This window comes from Nicotiana tabacum, chromosome 17 (genome assembly GCF_000715075.1).
Source record: "Nicotiana tabacum cultivar K326 chromosome 17, ASM71507v2, whole genome shotgun sequence".
Lineage (NCBI taxonomy): Eukaryota > Viridiplantae > Streptophyta > Magnoliopsida > Solanales > Solanaceae > Nicotiana > Nicotiana tabacum.
In genome coordinates, this window is record NC_134096.1 from 137,006,114 (window position 1) to 137,024,814 (window position 18,701).

At 35.8% G+C, this 18,701-nt stretch overlaps 3 protein-coding genes across 13 annotated transcripts; all 3 read left to right on the top strand.

Moving 5' to 3' along the window:
* Positions 1-873: 873 nt before the first annotated feature.
* On the top strand, positions 874-8,329 carry LOC107826873 (protein GET1). Of its 10 annotated transcripts, XM_075235176.1 has the most exons (11): positions 874-1,184; positions 1,531-1,610; positions 2,175-2,245; positions 2,960-3,030; positions 3,104-3,185; positions 3,424-3,473; positions 4,197-5,026; positions 5,522-5,720; positions 7,513-7,576; positions 7,660-7,820; positions 7,934-8,329. In XM_075235176.1, the coding sequence occupies exons 1-7, from the start codon at positions 1,077-1,079 to the stop codon at positions 4,266-4,268; spliced, it is 534 nt and encodes a 177-aa protein (XP_075091277.1). In that variant the 5' UTR covers positions 874-1,076; the 3' UTR covers positions 4,269-5,026; positions 5,522-5,720; positions 7,513-7,576; positions 7,660-7,820; positions 7,934-8,329. The 10 variants fall into 10 exon arrangements, with proteins under 10 accessions (XP_075091277.1, XP_075091274.1, XP_075091276.1 ...); XM_075235173.1 differs by having other exon boundaries at positions 7,009-7,820; XM_075235175.1 differs by having other exon boundaries at positions 7,513-7,820.
* Positions 8,330-9,312: 983 nt separating this feature from the next.
* Positions 9,313-16,181, top strand: LOC142161612 (protein RKD5-like). Its single transcript, XM_075235170.1, has 5 exons — positions 9,313-9,506; positions 9,657-9,912; positions 11,381-11,613; positions 15,116-15,324; positions 15,595-16,181. Exons 1-5 carry the CDS (start codon positions 9,443-9,445, stop codon positions 15,805-15,807), a joined length of 975 nt encoding a protein of 324 aa, XP_075091271.1. The 5' UTR covers positions 9,313-9,442; the 3' UTR covers positions 15,808-16,181.
* On the top strand, positions 15,710-17,980 carry LOC107826874 (dehydrodolichyl diphosphate synthase CPT3-like). 2 transcript variants are annotated; one of them, XM_016653912.2, is made up of 2 exons: positions 15,710-15,848; positions 16,936-17,980. In XM_016653912.2, exon 2 carries the CDS (start codon positions 16,992-16,994, stop codon positions 17,853-17,855), a length of 864 nt encoding a protein of 287 aa, XP_016509398.1. In that variant the 5' UTR covers positions 15,710-15,848; positions 16,936-16,991; the 3' UTR covers positions 17,856-17,980. The 2 variants fall into 2 exon arrangements, with proteins under 2 accessions (XP_016509398.1, XP_075091272.1); XM_075235171.1 differs by lacking the exon at positions 15,710-15,848 and adding an exon at positions 16,615-16,686.
* The last annotated feature ends 721 nt before the right edge of the window (positions 17,981-18,701 follow it).

The window sequence follows — 18,701 nt, forward strand, 5'->3', positions numbered from 1 at the left end:
CCAATATTTACCATAAAACAAATCAATCCAAGCACATCATTTGTTTTAAATAGGTTTATAGCCTGTTTGGCCAAGCTGAAGAATTCAGCTTATTTTGAGAAGTATTTTTTTTGAAAGTGCTTTTGAAAAAAGTACTTTTGGAGATAAGCAATTTGTGTTTGGCTAATCATTCTGAAAAGCACTTTTGATCAATAATTTTTGTTTGGCCAAACTTTTCAGAAAGTGCTTTTAAGTATCAAATTATGAATAAGGACATGAATAGATTTACTTAATAGCTAATATTATAAGTAAATAAATAATCTTAAAAATTTGTTATTACATGCAATAATTAATTCTTTTTATTTTATTTAAGTAAAATATGAAAATAAAATTTAAAAGTACTTAATTCTTTTAATATAAGTTAAATATATTAAAAATTATTCAACAAATATAAAAGCATTCACCCCTAAAGTCACTATATATTAGAAAGCTATCCTAATAATAATAAAAAATATTTATACATTAATATCCTAAGTATTAGGTTTAACGATTATTTTGGTATATACTATATTTTATTAAGGGTATATTTGGTAAGAAGAAAAAGTTAAAACTGTTTTTGCTTCTGCTTTTAGGAAGACGTTACTTTTTTTCTGCTTCTCAGAAACTATTTCTACTTCTTTTCAATTTTTTTTTCTCTCCAAAATAGCTTGGCCAAACAACTCAAGTTAGAAAAAAAAATATTTTTGAGAAAAAAAAAAGAAGCACTTTTGGGCTATTGATAAGCTTGGCCAAGAGTGCTATTAATTTGGTCCAGCTTTTCCTTTTTTTTTTTTTTTAATTTTTAATTGTTTTTTTTTTCTTTAACACCTCTAACAGCTAGAAAAAAAAAGAAGAAGAAAAGCAAGGGCCGAAAAGAAAAAAAATAAAAAAGAAAAAAGAAAAACCAGGAGAATAGAGAGAAGAGAAAGATAAAAAAGCTGGAAATCCAAGCTCATATTGGTTCCAAAGGCGACGAGGACAACTGATACGGATCGGGAAATCCAAAATAGGTAAAGCAGAAAAGAGCAATTCGAACCATAAAAACAGCAGCGACGAAAATGGAAGAATCAACGGCTAAAGTAGGGAGATCAATAGCCGCGCCGATGATATTCCTTATTGTCGTAGCTTTGCAATTCCTTTCCCGCTATTTCGAAATCAATAAAAAGGTTATTCTTATGTTTTTCATGTTCTTTATATCACAATTTTCCTTTTAAATTTTCTATTTAACAATTTTCGGTTTAAGTTAATTTCACAATGACTCGATAATGAATATCAGTTTTTTTTTTAAAATCTTAATTTTGATTTGGTGAAATAGCAGCTTTTAAGTTTTTGCTTTTGAGAGATATGAAACATCTGTCGATATGTTAATGATTGATTTGTTCAATGTGGAGGCTTGAGTCAATTCGATTTTGTTTGTTCTATAAGTATCATAGATATCTTAATATTTGTTAAATAATGGCTTGATCTACAATTGATGTTGTTCTATGGTATGAACTGTTAAACTTTTTTCAGAAAGGTTCCACAAGCTCCGAGGATATGCAGCTGCGTGCAGAAATTAAGCAGCTGCTAAAGGAGGCAAGTGCCTTGTCACAGTAAGTGATATCTTGTTTAGTAATCAGACTTCACATCTAGTTTTTTCTTTTTCTTGTTAATAACAGTAGTGTCAGGCCAGCTAAATCAAGGGTACCTGCTACTCCCACCTGTATAGGTACCTAAATCAAGGGTTAAACAGATGAGAATAAATCACCTAGAGATTTTTGTCTTTGCTGGTATTGCTAGAATTTGAACCATGATTTCCCATGGTCGAATCCAACATCACTAAACGCTGAGCCGCACCCTTGGGGCATATGTAGTCTTAGTCATATAAATTACTACTAGTATCTTTTCTTTGTACGTCAGAGCTTATCCTAAGCAAGATTTCATTTTGATTTTTCTTTGCCGTGAATTTTCAAAGATTTTCTTTTATGTTGAGTTACCGTAGTTATACTTGATTGATAAGTGGGTTGATAGTTAGTAATATATAATGAAACTAGAAAGTGGAGTTTTCAGAGGGCACATGATAGTTTTCTCTTTTCATATGGTAAATAAAACTGATCATGTCATTAGGGAGGTTCTATGGTATTGAAAATTGATTAGTGCCTTCGGATATATTTCAGGCCGTCAACATTTGCACAAGCTGCAAAACTGAGGAGGTTAGCTACAGCCAAGGAGAAGGAACTTGCCAAAAGTATCGCTTATATTCTATCTTCTTTAGAATAGAAACTAGTACTTTACTCATAATCCATACCTAGAATGACAAATACTACATGGCTGTGCTGCCCTGGCTTGATATAGTAGCTTTTAGAAGGAATATTGGACTTGACTTCTGTATATTCGGATATGATACGTTCAGCTGTTTTCTTGCTATAGGGAATAGAACATTGCTGATAGAACTTACTGGTTACTGCCAGGGACAAGTTATTCACCCACTTAATGAAGTGATTCGTCTTCCATGAATTTTATGCCCAAATTTAGCAGATTGTGCCCAGATTTATGCTGCCTCTTGTAGACAAAAGAACAGTCATCATATCCCACCAAATTACATTTGTGACGGAAAAGATTACTTTAAAAGAATTGACGATCCTCATTATCAATAGCATTACAAAGCAAAGAACGAGCATTCTGCAATGAGTTCCAAATAAATGTAAATCTTGTCCATTGTACTCAGCCTACCATGGATATGAAACCACGAGATAAAGGAATACTTGGAAGCACTTCAGACTATGCCAGTACTATTAGCTGATCTTTTCAATTTTTCTATAGTAATTTGACTAGTTAAAAGACTAGATTGAGTTGAATGCAAGAGCGTTTCAAATGTAGAGGACAAGGTGCAGCATACTAACTCTTTCAGCTCAACATGAAATTTATCAATAATTTACACATTTATCATTCTCTGTTGCAGATCAAGCAATTCGCAGCAAAGAGACGAAATTGTCATATGATACATACACAAAAGGCCTAACTATTTTGCAGGTATGCATGGGGTTAAGTGGTTTGCAAGCTTCATTTAAGTGGTAATATGCTTATTCACCTGCTAATCACACAGGTCTTGACGTACTTGTTGCTGGTTATCTGGTTTTGGCGTATTCCTGTGGCTTCAATATCTAAGCAGCTTGTACAGCCTTTTGGTAATGATGTTAATTCGTAGATTTTTGAGCTGTAGTCATATCTGCATGACATTTCATGAATGTGATGCATGCTTATAATGTACACATTTGCCAATTTGCTTTGCTGTGTCTTTCATTGCGGTTTATGGACTAATGTACATTTGATTGCTTTCGCCGGCTTTTAGGGATATCCTTGTTTCTATTTCCATCGAGCAATCTACCAGTGACATACTGATCTGCTGTTCTTCCACTTTTGCAGGCAAGATGTTGTCTTGGCGAGCTGGAGGTCCTACTAATGAAAATGTTATGGTAATGATTAGTCGCGAATATTTCTTTAATGTCGATTTGTTTCTTTTTGGGGAAATAATGACTGAACGAAGCAGCCCTGTGAGAGTAGGTCTTACGGTTTGAGCCTCTGCTTAAATCCCACACCTTACCTATTTATTAAAACAACAACAACAACAAACCCAGTGTATTCCCATAAATGGGGTTTGGGGAGGGTAGTGTGTACACAGACCTTACCTACCTTATAGAGATAGAGAGGCTGTTTCCGATAGACCCTCGGCTCAAGGAAACCTTACCTATTTATTAACTTAATAGAAAAAAGAGTAAAAGAAAAGGGTTTAAAAGATTTATTCACTAGGTATCGTTATATTTTCCTGGGGCTTTCAGAGAAGCACCTAAGAATTTAGGAAACTCTTTCCCTGCAGTTTTCGTCATTCCTCACTTCCTACGGAAAGCTAACATTTGTCAACATTCTTCAAGTATATTATTGTGATCATACAGTGTCCAGTCCATCCAACCCATACATAACATATGATTAATAGGATCTACAGTCCTTTTCTTTTCCTATTTTATCGTGAGTTTTGAAGAGAATTATCTTGTTGGATCTTATTGTACCTTTGGTTCTTTATATTGGGCCAAGTCTGATGTGCGTAAAAGGCAGCACTTGTAACATATCACCAAAAAAACCAAAGCTGCTTGTGTTTTGGCTGAATGACATTTTGAACTGTTTGTTTATTGCAATTGCAGGTGGGTATTATTCCATGGTTGATATTGTCTACGAGAGTCAGCAAATCTATCTGCCGAAGAATATTCAACTAGGAGGAGAAAGTATAAGTGACATTAGTGTGCACTGACCCTTTTTTTTCCTTTCTTTTTGATATCTATTTCGTTGTATTGTCAATTCATTGGGATTTGCACATTGAATGTGCTACACCTCTGTAAGGAGTACACTTTTTCTTTTTCTGGAAGTAGGAACAGATGCGATGAGTTAGAACTCATGTTAGAAAGGAGTACTTCTATACGGCTTCTTTTGGTTTTGAAAAGCAAATGCAGTTTTTGGTTGTTGGATTCTTTAGGGATAAGTTAGTAATATTTAAAGTTTGTGAAGTGGATCCACTTTTGAAGTTGAAATATAATTATATTGTGTGCATTTGGTATACAAAAGAGGATTTTTGTAGTCACAACGCTAGACATAATTTGCACGATCACGTCAGCCTTGCTGTTGATGCTGCTTAGGGTTGAGCTACATTGGCTTGGTTCAGCTACAACAGTCTCAAATTGGTTGTAAACTTCGTCCTTTCCTGCAAAAAGAAGTCTAATCCACAGTCAGGATTTAGTGTGTATATGATATTTGCTTCATTGTGTGGTTAATGCGATGTACATATTGCCACTGACTGCTTTTGTTTGTGGCAATGCTTGTAAGAAAGATGCATAACCCACTTTTTGTTTCTAAGTGATTTGAATATTTGAATTTTTTTACCTTATCAATAGTTTTCTCCAGCTCTCTTCCCTGAGCAGGTCACAGCAATCCATGTCCTTCAGTTGAGTAGCAATGTAGCTGTTTGCCCCTCTGGAGTGTGAGTTCACCTGCCTAATGTCTACTTAGTCACCACTATTCTAGTGCTGCAGGGTCTGCTGACACATCCATGTTAACATATCACTATTCAGAATTCATTTTCTTTTTAGGATGCACTCTTTAGTCTTCCTTTCACTTTTAGAATGTTATTGCCCATGTTAACTACCTTCTTTTTTCTTCCATTAACTCTAAAATTTCACTAATAAACACCAAGTTGGTATCAAGAAGTATGTGCAAGTTGTGTATATGACTCAACCTGAGTCATATACAGGCATTTGTCAAGTTTGTTCAGCTACCTATATATACTAACATTCGCCGTCAAGCTTCTGAAACCATGTTGACTACTCAAAGAATGTGTTTCAGTAACTTGATTCTGAATCTCTCTATTTATAGAAGTAATTGATACAATTAAGTTGAATAGAACTGGAGTTACAAATTCTAGGTTAATTCCTCAAGTATCTCCTTATCCCAATTGGTTCGTTGCTTTCTCTTTCAGGTTTTTGACTTATCTCTCAGCCATATGTAAGGATGATGTTCAGGGAAAGAAGCTAATACATGCAGCCATCAATGCATTGTTTTGCGTTCCGGTTTCTGGAAGTTCTGAAAATGATAATTCTGTGGAGAACCAAAGTGAAACTAGAGATGCAAAACCTGCTTTACTTTGGAGTGTCTTGTTTACTCAAGCGCTTACTAAGGTATCTGCAATACCCCCCCTTTTTTTTTGATTTGCTCTAGACAGCTACCAGCTACCATTTTGTTTCAATATGAATTTTCTTCAGTTCTTGTTTCATTTCGCTAAAGGAAATGTGCTATTCGTTTTGATAATGCTTTTTGTTTGTCAAAATACTGAAACGGCTATCAAGCACATTTCGCTTTTTAGGCCTTTGCTGTCAGTCACTTTTGATTCTTTCAGGGTTATGGATTATCTTGTTTATTTTGGCCTGGAATCTTCTGCAAATTTAGATAGAGGTTATCAACTTATCATATAGAATATCTAACATGTTCATTAGTGTATTCATAAAAAAAACATGTTCATTAGTGTCACTGAGCATAGTACATTAGTTGGTTGGCAGATAGGAATTAATTACTCGTGTTTATCACCCGTGTTTTGTTTAGAGTTGAAAGTCAGACTAGAGCAGTTGGATTGCTTATCGCCCAATTCAGTCATTATTTTGTCCCGGAGGGAGGGTGTGGTGTCAATATTCATGGATTAGATTCCATGGGATTAAGTGTGAGTATTCCTTTTCAAGAAGTGTGAGAATTACCCTTTAGATCTCCACTTATAAATAGGCTAAGGAGAGCTTTTGCTTCATTTCTCTTCCTCGTTGCCCTTCATCTCCCTCCAACACAGAGCCTTTCCAGTTACATCTTGCTACCTCTGGCGACTCCTCTTCCCTGCAGATTGCTTTACCTGCTGTCCGTCGATCCACCCCCCAATAGAGAAAGGCCATGTAGCTGAGATTATGATTTTCTGCCTCCGATCTCCTCTTGTTCCCTCCCTTCAGCTGATTACTCCGTCTCTTTCCTTTCATTTGTCTTCCTTGTATTTCTTTCTCCTGCCCTTGCAATTTAATGTTCTTCACCCCTTTGTTTTTTTTCCTATGATTTTTTCCCTTTGTTATTCTTCTCTTCTCCTTATCCCCGAAAACATTCTACTTTTATGTCCTGAAATATTTACGGTTTGCTAATTATTCAACAATCTTCTTCTTCTCTCTCTCTCTCTATTTTCTTCCCAACAATTATTACATTCTTTTACCCAGGTTGCGATTCTTCTTCTGTACATTATAGTTCATGGTTGAAAATTATGGATAATTAGTGTTAGATTGATGGACATTGGATGGAGATGAATTTGTGATGGAAAAATCAAATATAGTAGTCTAGTTAATTAATCTAGTTTCGTACTTTCGTATATATTATATAAAACCCTTGTTTTGCATGAGGACCATTCTTGGACTGATATTTCAATTTTCGTGTAAAATGCAGATTGGGTGGGTTACTGTTGAGGTACCACATGGGAAGCACAGAATATCGGGTTGTGATACATCTTAGGATTCCCAAATAATTAATCATTTATCCATGAGCTAATAATCTCAGTTTATGTGACATGCTACCAAATGATTCCCGAGTTTGTGATCCATGCCTGGCGTCTTGGCCTTACTTTTCCAAATTCCGTCCATCAGTTTTAGGATGTACTAGATAACATCATTTGTACCCCCACGCCAGATGGGAGTCCATACTACCATGATCTTCTGGTTGCTACAGAGAACGTAACATCCATTCTGCTTTTCTTAAATGGACCTCTTTTACATTGGTCCCTATCTTCTTTTTTCCCTGATAGCTGCCACCTCTTTTCTTCTTTCATCTTGTCCTTTACCTTCTTTGTCATGGCCTGTTTGCATTCATATCACAAGGGCTTATAGTGATGTAGGAGAAGGCTAGATCCTCAGACATTGACCCATTTGGTGTTCTTGTGCTATTTTTGTGTAGATATTTCAAGAGCTGTACTTTGAGCCCGAGGGTCTTCGAAAACAGCCTCTCTCTACCTCTACAGGTTAGGGCCAAGCTCTGCATACACACTGTCTTGGTATTATATTGGATATGTTGTATTATTTCAAGAGCTGTACTTTGGTGAAGAATTCTTTCCCAAGACAGACAGCCTCATTGGAGGAGGGTGCTGTCGAAGAGCTGGAGGACTAGAGACCAAATTGATGCTGCTGGATATGTTGTCATTTAAGGTGACAGTTGGCAGAATAATACAGTTTGGCATGGACAATGACGGCGAGAATATATTTGAGGTGGTTTCTGTCCCTATATTCCAATGTTGAAGTGTTTACTTGAAATACTTCGTTGTTGTAAGAGTAATAGCTATAGCTAGCCTTTCTTGTTTCTTCGGCCTACAAATGAACAGGAATGAGCGTAGAGGGTTGGCACGAGACTTGGGAGTGTTAAGGAGTTTGTCTACTTTTGCAATTATTTTTTGCGGTGGTTGATTCGAGACTTTCCATGAAAAAGATCGAGTTAGGAGTGGAAGAATCCCAAACGTCCCTGACGTCGCACTTGCAATCGGTAATAGGAGTACATTTTAAAGGTACTATCCGTTACTAGTAGTCAGTAGCAGTGGAAAAATCTAGTGAAAGGCCTGTGAAGCCTATGAGACTCTTTCACCAGTCGCCACGTGGCCGACATGCAACCAAAAGCCTATGTTATTTTCACCAGGCACGTTTGGTCCTTTCGATACTCTTATTACAGCAACTGTTTGCTTCTAAGAAATAAATACAGTACTTCTTCCGCTGGCGGCGTTTCAGATGTTTTGTCAATTTACTTTTGTGTACTTCGATGGAACGCGTGATGTGTTTTGCATGAGCATTGGTGCTGTCTCCCTTAAACTTTTCAATGCTTTGGAATAAAACCAAGATTGGGAGCCCTACTCTTTCATCATGCTTCCCTTTTTCATTGTTGGAAAATATAATGAAAGTCACTATAAACATTGATTTCTTTTTCTAATAGCTCAAGCATAAAAATGTATGTGTAGTAAATTTCGTTCGACTCTCTTGATCTTTTGAATTTAGTAGTAATAAGTAATACGTATCTCCTTCACCTTTTAAATGATAAAGTGAACCTCTAGGATCTAAAAGTAACTGCTAAAAATGAATTGATTATTGCATGTATTTTCAAAACATAGAAAACCAGATTCTTTGGAACGGTATCAAGCCCTTTATTTTCCTTTCCCACCCAAATTATGGTGTTTGCTTCAAAAATCTTACGAAAGTGCTTCATCCAATTTTATTTGAACTTTTTGCCAAAAAACTGGGTTTGTTCCTTGAGAGCAGATGGTTTATCGGAAACAATCTCTCTATCTCTATGAGATAGGGGTAAGATCTACGTACACATTAATTTTTTTTTCAGATCCCATTTATGGGATCAAACTGGGTTTGTTGTTGTTGTTGTTTTTGCAAAAAAAATTATATTTTTCAACCATTCACCAGAATTCCAGAAAGGAAAGTTTTTTAATTGAAAAAACAGAAAAACTCACTTTTTGGCATTTAAAAGTTTCTGAAACAGAAGTTACAACTTTTTTAACTAAGCTGTATTACGGAGATCAAGTCCCAAAAGACCAAAAAAAAAAAAAAAAAAAAGAGAAAAAGAAGAAGATTCGGAGAGATGAATGCGTTTAGTCAACACTCAAAACAAAAAGGGAAAAAGTCAATAACTAATAGGGATAGAACGAAACAGAAGAAATAGGAAAAGAACAATAAATACACACCCTTCTGCTTCTCTCTCTCTCTCCTCCCCGGGAAATGACAACTGAGCCTCATGCAATGCGCCTCTCTTCTTTCAACCTTTTTGCTTCCCAATTACTCCTTTTCTTTCCTCTGTCAAAGCTCTCTCTTTTCACTTTCAGTTTCTGTTCTCTCTCATGGCTTCTTCACAGAACCGTACCCTCACTGCTCTTGTCATTTTCCAGAACTTCTTGTATCCTGGTATGTCTCTCTGTTTTCACATGTTTTTTTTACGTTATAAAGCCAAAATCTTGATATGGGTCGGTGTTAAAACCAAGTCTTGGATTCACGTTTTGTTTTCATTCAAATGCACAGATTTTTCTTAGCTAAAGTACTCTGTTCTTTTAACAGTGATGTTTAGGTCGGTTCATGTATACCGAACAGAAGGAGGAAAAGAAGAAATGGAAGAGAGGGAGTATTTGTTTCATGAAACCAGTAACTTTGAGGAAACTGGGTTTGCTCCAGTTATTACATTGCACAAATTTGATGTCTCTGCTCAGTTTGTAGGGATTGAAAATGGTGTATGGAAATGCATGTTTGTGTATGACTCTGGGCGCCATCAATCCACCAGTACTAATGCTAGTCCTGAGTGGCTTTCGTTTGCTGAGTACGTTTTCATTTTCTGAGTATAATTTTTCTTGTTTCATCATCTTTAGTACACTAGGAAACTGGTTTTTCTATGTCCCATTTTATGTGATGGTGCTTCACTAGATACAGAGTTTGATATATTAATTTGACTTATACGTTATATAAATGATAAAGCAGGAAATGTTATAAGTGGTTGGAAAGTTAGTTTTACAGAGAATGTGAGTCAGCACTTTTTGTTTGTTTGGTCCAAGCTTCATGTTGTAAATGACAAAAATCACTTGATGGAGTTCAATAATTCCCTGAGTTAAAGGGAACAACTTCATTTTGTTGTAAATAGCTTTTATATTATGCATCTCCCTGGTGCTATTCTTAATTAAAGATTTTATCTTTTTATGAAAAAGTTAGTTTGACATCGAAAACGTCACATCAAATTTTAAGCTTTGATTGGTTTTTGATGAATTTGAACTTTTGAATGTTATTAAGGTGTAGAAAAATGGGATGTCAAATAGTTTGGTATGACCCAAGCGGAAATGTGTCATATAAATTGGAGGGAGAAAATATTTTTCTAATTCTCTCGAATCTTTCAGAATTAATGATGATTTCATGACTGTAAATTTTGCAGCTTTGCATGACTGGAGGTCGTTGTTTATGTCATAGCAGGCTGTGCGTGTTGTGTTCAAATTAGTACTGATAAAGTAATTTGGCTTTTGATTATTTAATAAGTGATGCCAAAATGTTCTCTTTTTTTCTTAGTTCCCCTTAAAAAACTATCCTTTTCTTAGTTGAACCATTGAATATGCCTGATATCTTTAGTTCTCTGGTAATCCATGACTCGTTATTTTTGGTTAATATCTGTAGTTCATCCTTTACTTAGCCAGAGCAGCTACAAAAGCTACTGCTTGAAGTGGATTCTGAAAAATGACTTACTTTGGCTATGCTCTGAGCATTTCTAAGATGAATTTACTTGCCTGTAGAGGTTCTGATGCAATTACCATATTGCCGTTTTCTGGCTTCATGGTATGCTCTCAATGAAGGACCTGTGCAAGGCAAAGAAATTCTTTTTGCTGCATCTTATATATTGGTTCAGTAATAAGTCTTGAGATTTTTCGTGCAACTAGAAATACTTTTGATTAGCAAATGTGAACATAGGTGAAATCCATTTAGGCTCATAATACTCTTGCCTTGAAGTTTCAGACTAGTCATAGTTGTTGATCCCTCCAACTGGAGCTGCAATTATAATTCACTGGGGATGTTATTATTCTGTAGTTAATTTTTATATTTTGTGAGCTATTTTTACTGTTTGCGCTGTTTCCTATTTCATCTAAAAAATTGGAGATCAATTACTTATCGTTCCATTGATGCAATTGTCATTGTTTCAGCGTTAAAAATTGTGTGTCCTGTCACTACCTGCATTTATGTGACTTGGTGATGTCCGTCTTTAACTCATTCTCTATTTCTTACTTAATTCTTTTATTTTATGTATCCAGAAACCCTAAGATGGAGTTTATACCAACATTAGCCAATGATCTGCGTGCTATATCTGAGTTAGCACTAAATGTCGAATTCAGGGAATTGTCGGGAAGGTCAAGCACTGAGGAAAGTGGAGGTAACAATATTAAAAGCAATCAGCTAGACGTGAAACGCCGCGTGCCCTTTCTGGACCTTAACTCTCTCCCTTATTCAGACTCGGACATTGAAGAAAATGACCAAAATGCGTCAGGTTAAATTCCAGCTTTGTTTATATACAGGAAGGTCTTTCAATTTCTGTATCAAACAGTTGGATATTGAACATGAAGTATCATATTATTAGCATACAGAAGTAAGCTGTATCTTTTCTTCATTGTTCATGCTGGATGCTTAGACATTCACTAATAACTAGATGAGATCATATTGAAATTCATGCTGCTTTATTTACAGTTAATCTGAATGGTGGTTTAGTGGAACATATTCTACTATGCATATGATCTTTCAAGCTAGGAGTGTGTATGGCCTCAAAAGAAGCTATATAAATATGTATTGCTGATTACAATGGCGGATGCTGGGAATAGTTTGTCCTATTTTGTGATGGATTTATACAAACAAGGAATCCTTCTAGGCCTTTTATTTCTAACTCGTGGTGCTGCTTGGAAACATATCATTGGTACAAGTTCCGACATCTCACGAATTTAGCTAGACATTTAATTTGCAAAGTTTCTCGTAGTGAGTCATACATTTTCAATTCCTTTACCAGTAGTTCTCAAGCATTCACTAGGTCCCCGGAGAGAATGGTTTCATGCTCTGTATGATCCCAATCACTCAAGGCTGTCTATCTTACAAGAGCGGCATGGTTTTGGCCTCAGCTTAATGCAGTCTTCGTTATTAGTATGTTTACTAGCCAAGCTCTATAAAGGGCATTTAAATTAATGAGACATATCTCCAATGGGGTATATTCCCCCTAAAAAATCAAGTGATCTGTTATGAAAGTAACAAACTAAACAAATTTGAACAACATTCAGATGTCGCACGGGAAGATAGCACTTTCAAGCAAAGAACTCATTATTTGTGCTGATGTGTTTTACCATAGTAGATATAGTTCTCATTAAGTAGTGAATCAGAGCAACTTTAAAATGACGATTACTACAATGGTAACTCTGCGAAATGACCTGACCAGATATTTTCATGTGAATTTCTAGGTTTCCTACTTACGTATCACTCTTTATATTAGGTTACTTGTATATTGACCTTACATGTATATGTCCATCATCACTCTGTTGTGTATACTTGTATATTTTGGTTTCCAAAAGGAGATATGTCTCTATAAATATTTTGGATCTTACGGGTTTAGGAATTTTTAATGACAATGGCTGTATGTCCTGTCCTAATCACGGGTAAAAGTCTGTATTTTAAATCAAAAGCATTAACTGTTAGAAGTTCCTTTGTTTTATTGCCAGCTTTTGGCGTTGGATATCACACTATCATTGTTAAGCAGAGTTTCTGCTGGTATCGGTCCACATATTAGTTGTACTGGCGATGTATAGCGTCCTTATGTTTAGTTGGAAATCCAAATATTCTAAATGGGCTAAGTGGCAAAAACAATATCGTAACATCTAGCGATATGATCATACATATTTCACGTTTGATGGGAAGGACTTGAGGCCAAGTGAAGAGTTCATATATCATGGTGGATGGGAGATTTACATGATTTTCCTTAGTACTGTGTCTTCTGTGTTTTCCGTCAGGCTGTACTGTATCATCTTAGCTGATTCTCTTCAAGATATAATATAATTATAATATACTAAATAAAGCTATAGATTCAAAGAGCATTCTCTGCGTGGATTTCCTCAGAACTTGATGGGTGGTTCTCATTTGTCACATAGCTCTTCTATCAGAACATTTATTCCTTTCCCTTTTGAAGTCATAACTCCAGTGCTAATTGCAAACACCTATGAGTTTATGTTATTTTTGCTATGCTTTGTGCATTTTCTTTTCTTCTTGAGTTTGAATTTTATTTTCTGGATCATGGTTTTAATGCCTATTAGTATGATGCAAATTTCTCACTTTACTTGATCAAAAATGGCAATTAATTGATCCATAGACTTCAGTTGCATTCATGGATTTCATCATTTCTCTTTTCTGTGGTTTTGCAATATGTGAACTCACTTCCATCAGTTTATCTGCTTATTATTTAGTAGTCTTTTACTGGTCTGCTCTTTTTCAAAGAAGAAGGTACCTTCTGTCATCTGTGACATTATTTCCAGGAAACCTGGCACCTTGTTTTTTCTTTTCCTAGCTTAACTTATTTTTCTAGGAGTGAAATGCGAGGACTTTATTCCAAAAATATCATCTTTAGTTCCATAATAAGACGAAGTTTATGAAGAGTAAAAACCTGTTCATATCTTTAAGGATGTCATAAAGTCTTGTCATTACAAATATGATTCCATATTTAGCTTATTTTGTTTAAAATATCGGATGTGTAAAGAGATGCTGATAAAGGAAATAAAACGGAGTGCATTCACTGTAAACTAGATGGACAAGTTTCCTTCTGTGGTAATGCAGGAGCAGTTCACTATCGGTTTGGTGAGTTATTTGGTCACCAATTCAGTCTAATGAACTTGGTTCGTGCTTAGTTTGTTCGTACTTGCTAAAGGATGTGAAATTATACTAGGTTGGTTGATGAGTCAAAATTGTGTTAAATATTTTATGCATTTTTTCCCGTTTTTGAATGATTTGCTTGGTGTTTTAATTGTGGAATTGGCCTAATTTGTGGATTATTGTGGTGTTAGGTACCAAGAAGGGCCAAAATGGAGCTAATGGAACTATAGTGCTAAAAGCAGGAAACTGAAGCTATTTTGAGCGATAAAAGAAGGTGGTGCGGAGAAGTGAAGGTCCAGCCGGCAGCTGGTTTTTCAGCACTACGCAGCAACACCAGCGCGCCGTGAGCTACCCAGTTGGCGCAGTGGACCTTCTCTTCTGTGCACCTTCTTCTTTTATTGCTCCTCTTCTCCAAATAGCTTCAAATTCCTTCTTTTATCCTCTAAATAGTTCCCTAGCTTCATATTCGTTCTTCTTGGTACCTAACGCAAAGCTGTATAAATGCTTAAAGGATAGAGAATTACTAACACAAAGCTGAAATAAGAGACAAGCATCTTGATATGTTGTTAGTGGAAGACCGCTCTATGTTTTAGAACTGAGCTAAACACAACAGTGCAATAACAACTTGTTGATTCTATTTACCCTCTTTTAGTTTTAGGGCAGGGACTGGAGCAGTATCGGCCTTAATTGCCGTTCTGTATGGACTTATTTTCCAGGCTACAGATCAGTCTTAGTATTTTTTACTGCAAGGTAAATTGGGGACGACACAACTTAATTGCCTTGTAGAAAAGAAATCACTCTTAGGTTTGTTTGTTTTTGAATGTTCTCTATGTTTTGTGTTCCTTTTCTTTTAGCAGGGTTAAAAGCTGCTCAGTATATGTTAATTATTTATACATTGAACGAATAGTTAATCTAGTTCATTTTCTTGGTGTCCTAATACTGTTGGATACTATGACCTAAGATATGTCAATTAGCAGCAGTTGCATTAAGCTAGTTTCTGTCTGTCTGATGTTGTAAAAATTAGTTCTCTAGGAACTTCCGATCTAATTACCAGATATACCAGTCTTTAAATACTTTAACATGTGTAAATGTAAACGTTTTTTTCTCTGATAAAAGCATAGACACTTGCTAAAAGGATTATGAATTTGTAGAGAACAAGAAACGGAGGGCGGCAACCAAAGACATAGCAAGACTCGCTTTGGAAGATCTTGCCAAGTACTTTGACCTTCCAATCGTGGAGGCTTCAAAAAGTTTGAAGGTTGGACTTACAGTACTCAAAAAGAAATGCAGAGAGTTCGGCATCCCTCGATGGCCACATAGGAAGATCAAGTCTCTAGACAGTCTCATACATGATCTCCAGGTATCCTCTTCAACTCATGTATATTTGCTCCTATTTCATTGAACACACATTTTTCTTTTTCTTTGTTTCAATGTTCTTTATTATATAGCTAGATGTAGGAAATTGGTAAATGTTACTTGGACGGCCTACCAACTAATGCTCTTCAACTCATGTATATTTGCTCCTATTTCATTGAACACCACATTTTTCTTGTTCTTTGTTTCAATGTTCTTTATTATATAGCTAGATGTAGGAAATTGGTAAATGTTACTTGGGCGTATGTTTTTGTAGGAAGAGATGCAACGACAACAGGAGGAAGACGAGTTAGCAGCTATCGCAGTAGAAGAGAGAAAAAGAAGGATAGAATATGAAAGAGAAAGCATAGAAAAGAAGCCTTTCATGGACATACAGAAGGAAACTAAAAAGTTTAGACAAGATATCTTCAAGAGAAGATATAAAGCTAGAGTTCTTGAGAACCAATGTCGAACATTACCACTGTTTTAGTGTATCGAACATTAGATAGTTAAAGGAGCATCCGAGAAAATGTAAGTATACATTAGCTAGCTAGCCTTTTCTCAGAGATAGCAATCCTTCCCATCATTTTCCACTTCCCTGGTGGTGCATTTTTGTTATTCTACAACTCGGCGTCCTATTCTGAGGTGTTTAAATAAACAGCTTGATCAAGTTATTCATAGGATAATCTGGGATTCGTTGTTTAACTGATGGTTTTGTTGCCGCAAGCTACGCTTAATTGACTAACTGTTGAAGCCTTGTTTTGTTGTCAATTCAGCATAGAATTTAACACTGTTGGCAGCAAGGAGGTTGATTGTTCTGATTTGGTTGTAATTCAATTTATTTTAATCATTATTTCATGGCAATTTAAATTTTCAACAACAAAATGTGTTCTGTCACCTATGTATTGCATGTGTTATAAGTTAGAAATAACTTGCACTGATTTTGTCTCTGGATTAAAGCAAAGATCAATCAGATGTAATCCGAACAAGCTTTGCTATCTTACTTTGATTGTTCCTTCTATTTCTTTGCAACTGGAGAAGATTGGAGACTCTCATCGTTACTCCAAAAATTTGTTTTTACCTTCAGCCTTGCCCTTTAATTAGGCTAGAAAATTTACTCTACTCTTGATCTTGTTTCGTTTTTTTTTCTTTAAGTCTTAAGGAACAGATACACAGGTTTTTGAGGTATGCAAATTAGGTAGATTTTAGGTAAAAGAAGGACAACATAGGAAGAATGTGAATTGTATGTAAATTCAGGCCTTATAATTCGCCCACAAGGACGACGCTGCTAACCAAATAGAGATCCCTACCTTTTACGTTTACTTTAGCCATAATCAAAATCATCAGCTTTTGGCCATCTTAGTGTCCAGTTGAGTATACAGAGTACAGACATTCCTCCAACAGCATGTTTTGAGTATTTCTGTCTTATAATACCTGTCTGTTTTATTCTTTTTTTCTTCAATGTTTGTCGTTCTTGTATTTTATATGTAATCTTTATTTGGAGTATAATTCCACATTACTGGCTCGAGGAAATATCGAGTTCTTGACCAAAAAGAAACCACCTTTGGATGGTGATCTCAATTTATTATGGTTCTTGATGTTTGTTTATAAAATGCAGACTGCAGGTTCTGACACGTAAACTACAACTGTTTGAATTTGGTGTGGGAATAGAAAATGTTGAAGACAAGTGATAGTTTAGCAAGGAGGTTGATTGGGAGTTCAATTGTTTACATGCGTAGATTTCTGTTCCGAATTTTATCTGTAGGTCCAATACCAAACCACATCGCCTTTATTATGGATGGGAATCGGAGGTATGCTAAGAAACGGAATATAGCGGAGGCTACTGGATACAGAGCTGGTTTTTTGGCTGTCATGTGCATGCTCAAGTATTGCTACGAATTGGGAGTTAAATACATGACTATATATGCATTCAGTATCGATAATTTCAGAAGAAGACCGGAGGAAGTTCAGTACTTGATGGACTTAATGCTGGAGAAAATTGAAGGATTAATCAAACAAGAAAGCATTGTCAATGGATATGGAGTGAGGATACATTTCGTAGGGAACCTGAAGCTTCTTAACGAGCGAGTTAGAGTTGCAGCTGAGAAGGCGATGCAAGCCACTGCCAACAACACCAATAGCACTCTCTTAATCTGTGTGGCCTACACTTCTACTGATGAGATTTTGCACGCCGTTCAATCATCCTGCCTAGAGAAATGGAATGAAATCCAAGAACTTGACGCGAACCAAGCTCAAAATGGTGAAATAACTGAAGAAAAACTGGAGCTAAATCATATCATAAAGCTGGTAGATATAGAGAGGCATGCATACATGGGATTGGCACCTGATCCTGATGTTCTGATTCGAACTTCGGGTGAGACTCGTCTTAGCAATTTCCTTCTTTGGCAGACTACAAGCTGTTTACTGTATTCCCCAAAGGTATTGTTTCCTGAGATTGGTTTACGACACTTGGTATCGGCAGTCTTGAATTTCCAGCGACTGTATCCTCATTTGGAGAAGGAAAAGAAGCAGTTGTAAAAATCACTGCTATTTTACCTTTATTAGTCTTTTACATGCGCTTTGTCCCGTTTTTCCTCAGATCAGTAGTTGCTACCAGTCATTATTTCGATATTTTAACACCTCAAATGATAAGGTTGATGTTACGCAAAAACTGGTTTTAGAATAAATAATTGAATTTGTATTTTCCAAAATGCGTATAATGAAATGAAGAACAATAATGATAAATAAACCGAAATTGAGATTAAGATAAAAGAAATCTAATTGAGCCTCGGCCTCGGATGTGGCTATGCTGTAATGAATTACAAGCCTTAATGGATACAATGAGAAAGATAGCTTCGCAGGAATAGTGAGTAATCTAGAATGTTGGAGCTAAAGTCTTTATTTGGATTTGAAATCCACAGTATATCAAAATATATTCTCATTATAAGATCATCACAAACAGTCCAATAAATTTCTGGAATGAACAAATTGATTAAAATCTCGACACACTCATTTTAAGTCCATAATTTTTTTTCAACTACTATTAATGGCACTTAATTATAGTTTTCCGCTCATAAGATAGTAATTAGAAACACCGGTGTAGCCTTGATCTAATTTAGTTTCTTTCTTAAGAAACATTGCATACATTATATAGGAATGCTAAATACATACGTTGCTGCTAGTAGGTTAAAAAAGGCCATCACGCAAAAGCTGTGAATTGTTGTTAAGTGATGTTTTCGGTCTCTATCTCTTTCTCTAATACAGAACTTTAATTTGCGTACATACCGTCAACAAATGCCCATATAATATGCTCACACGGAGAACGCTGCAAACAAACTAGATCCTGCTTCTTCTTTCATATATAATCCACTTTTTACTTAGCTT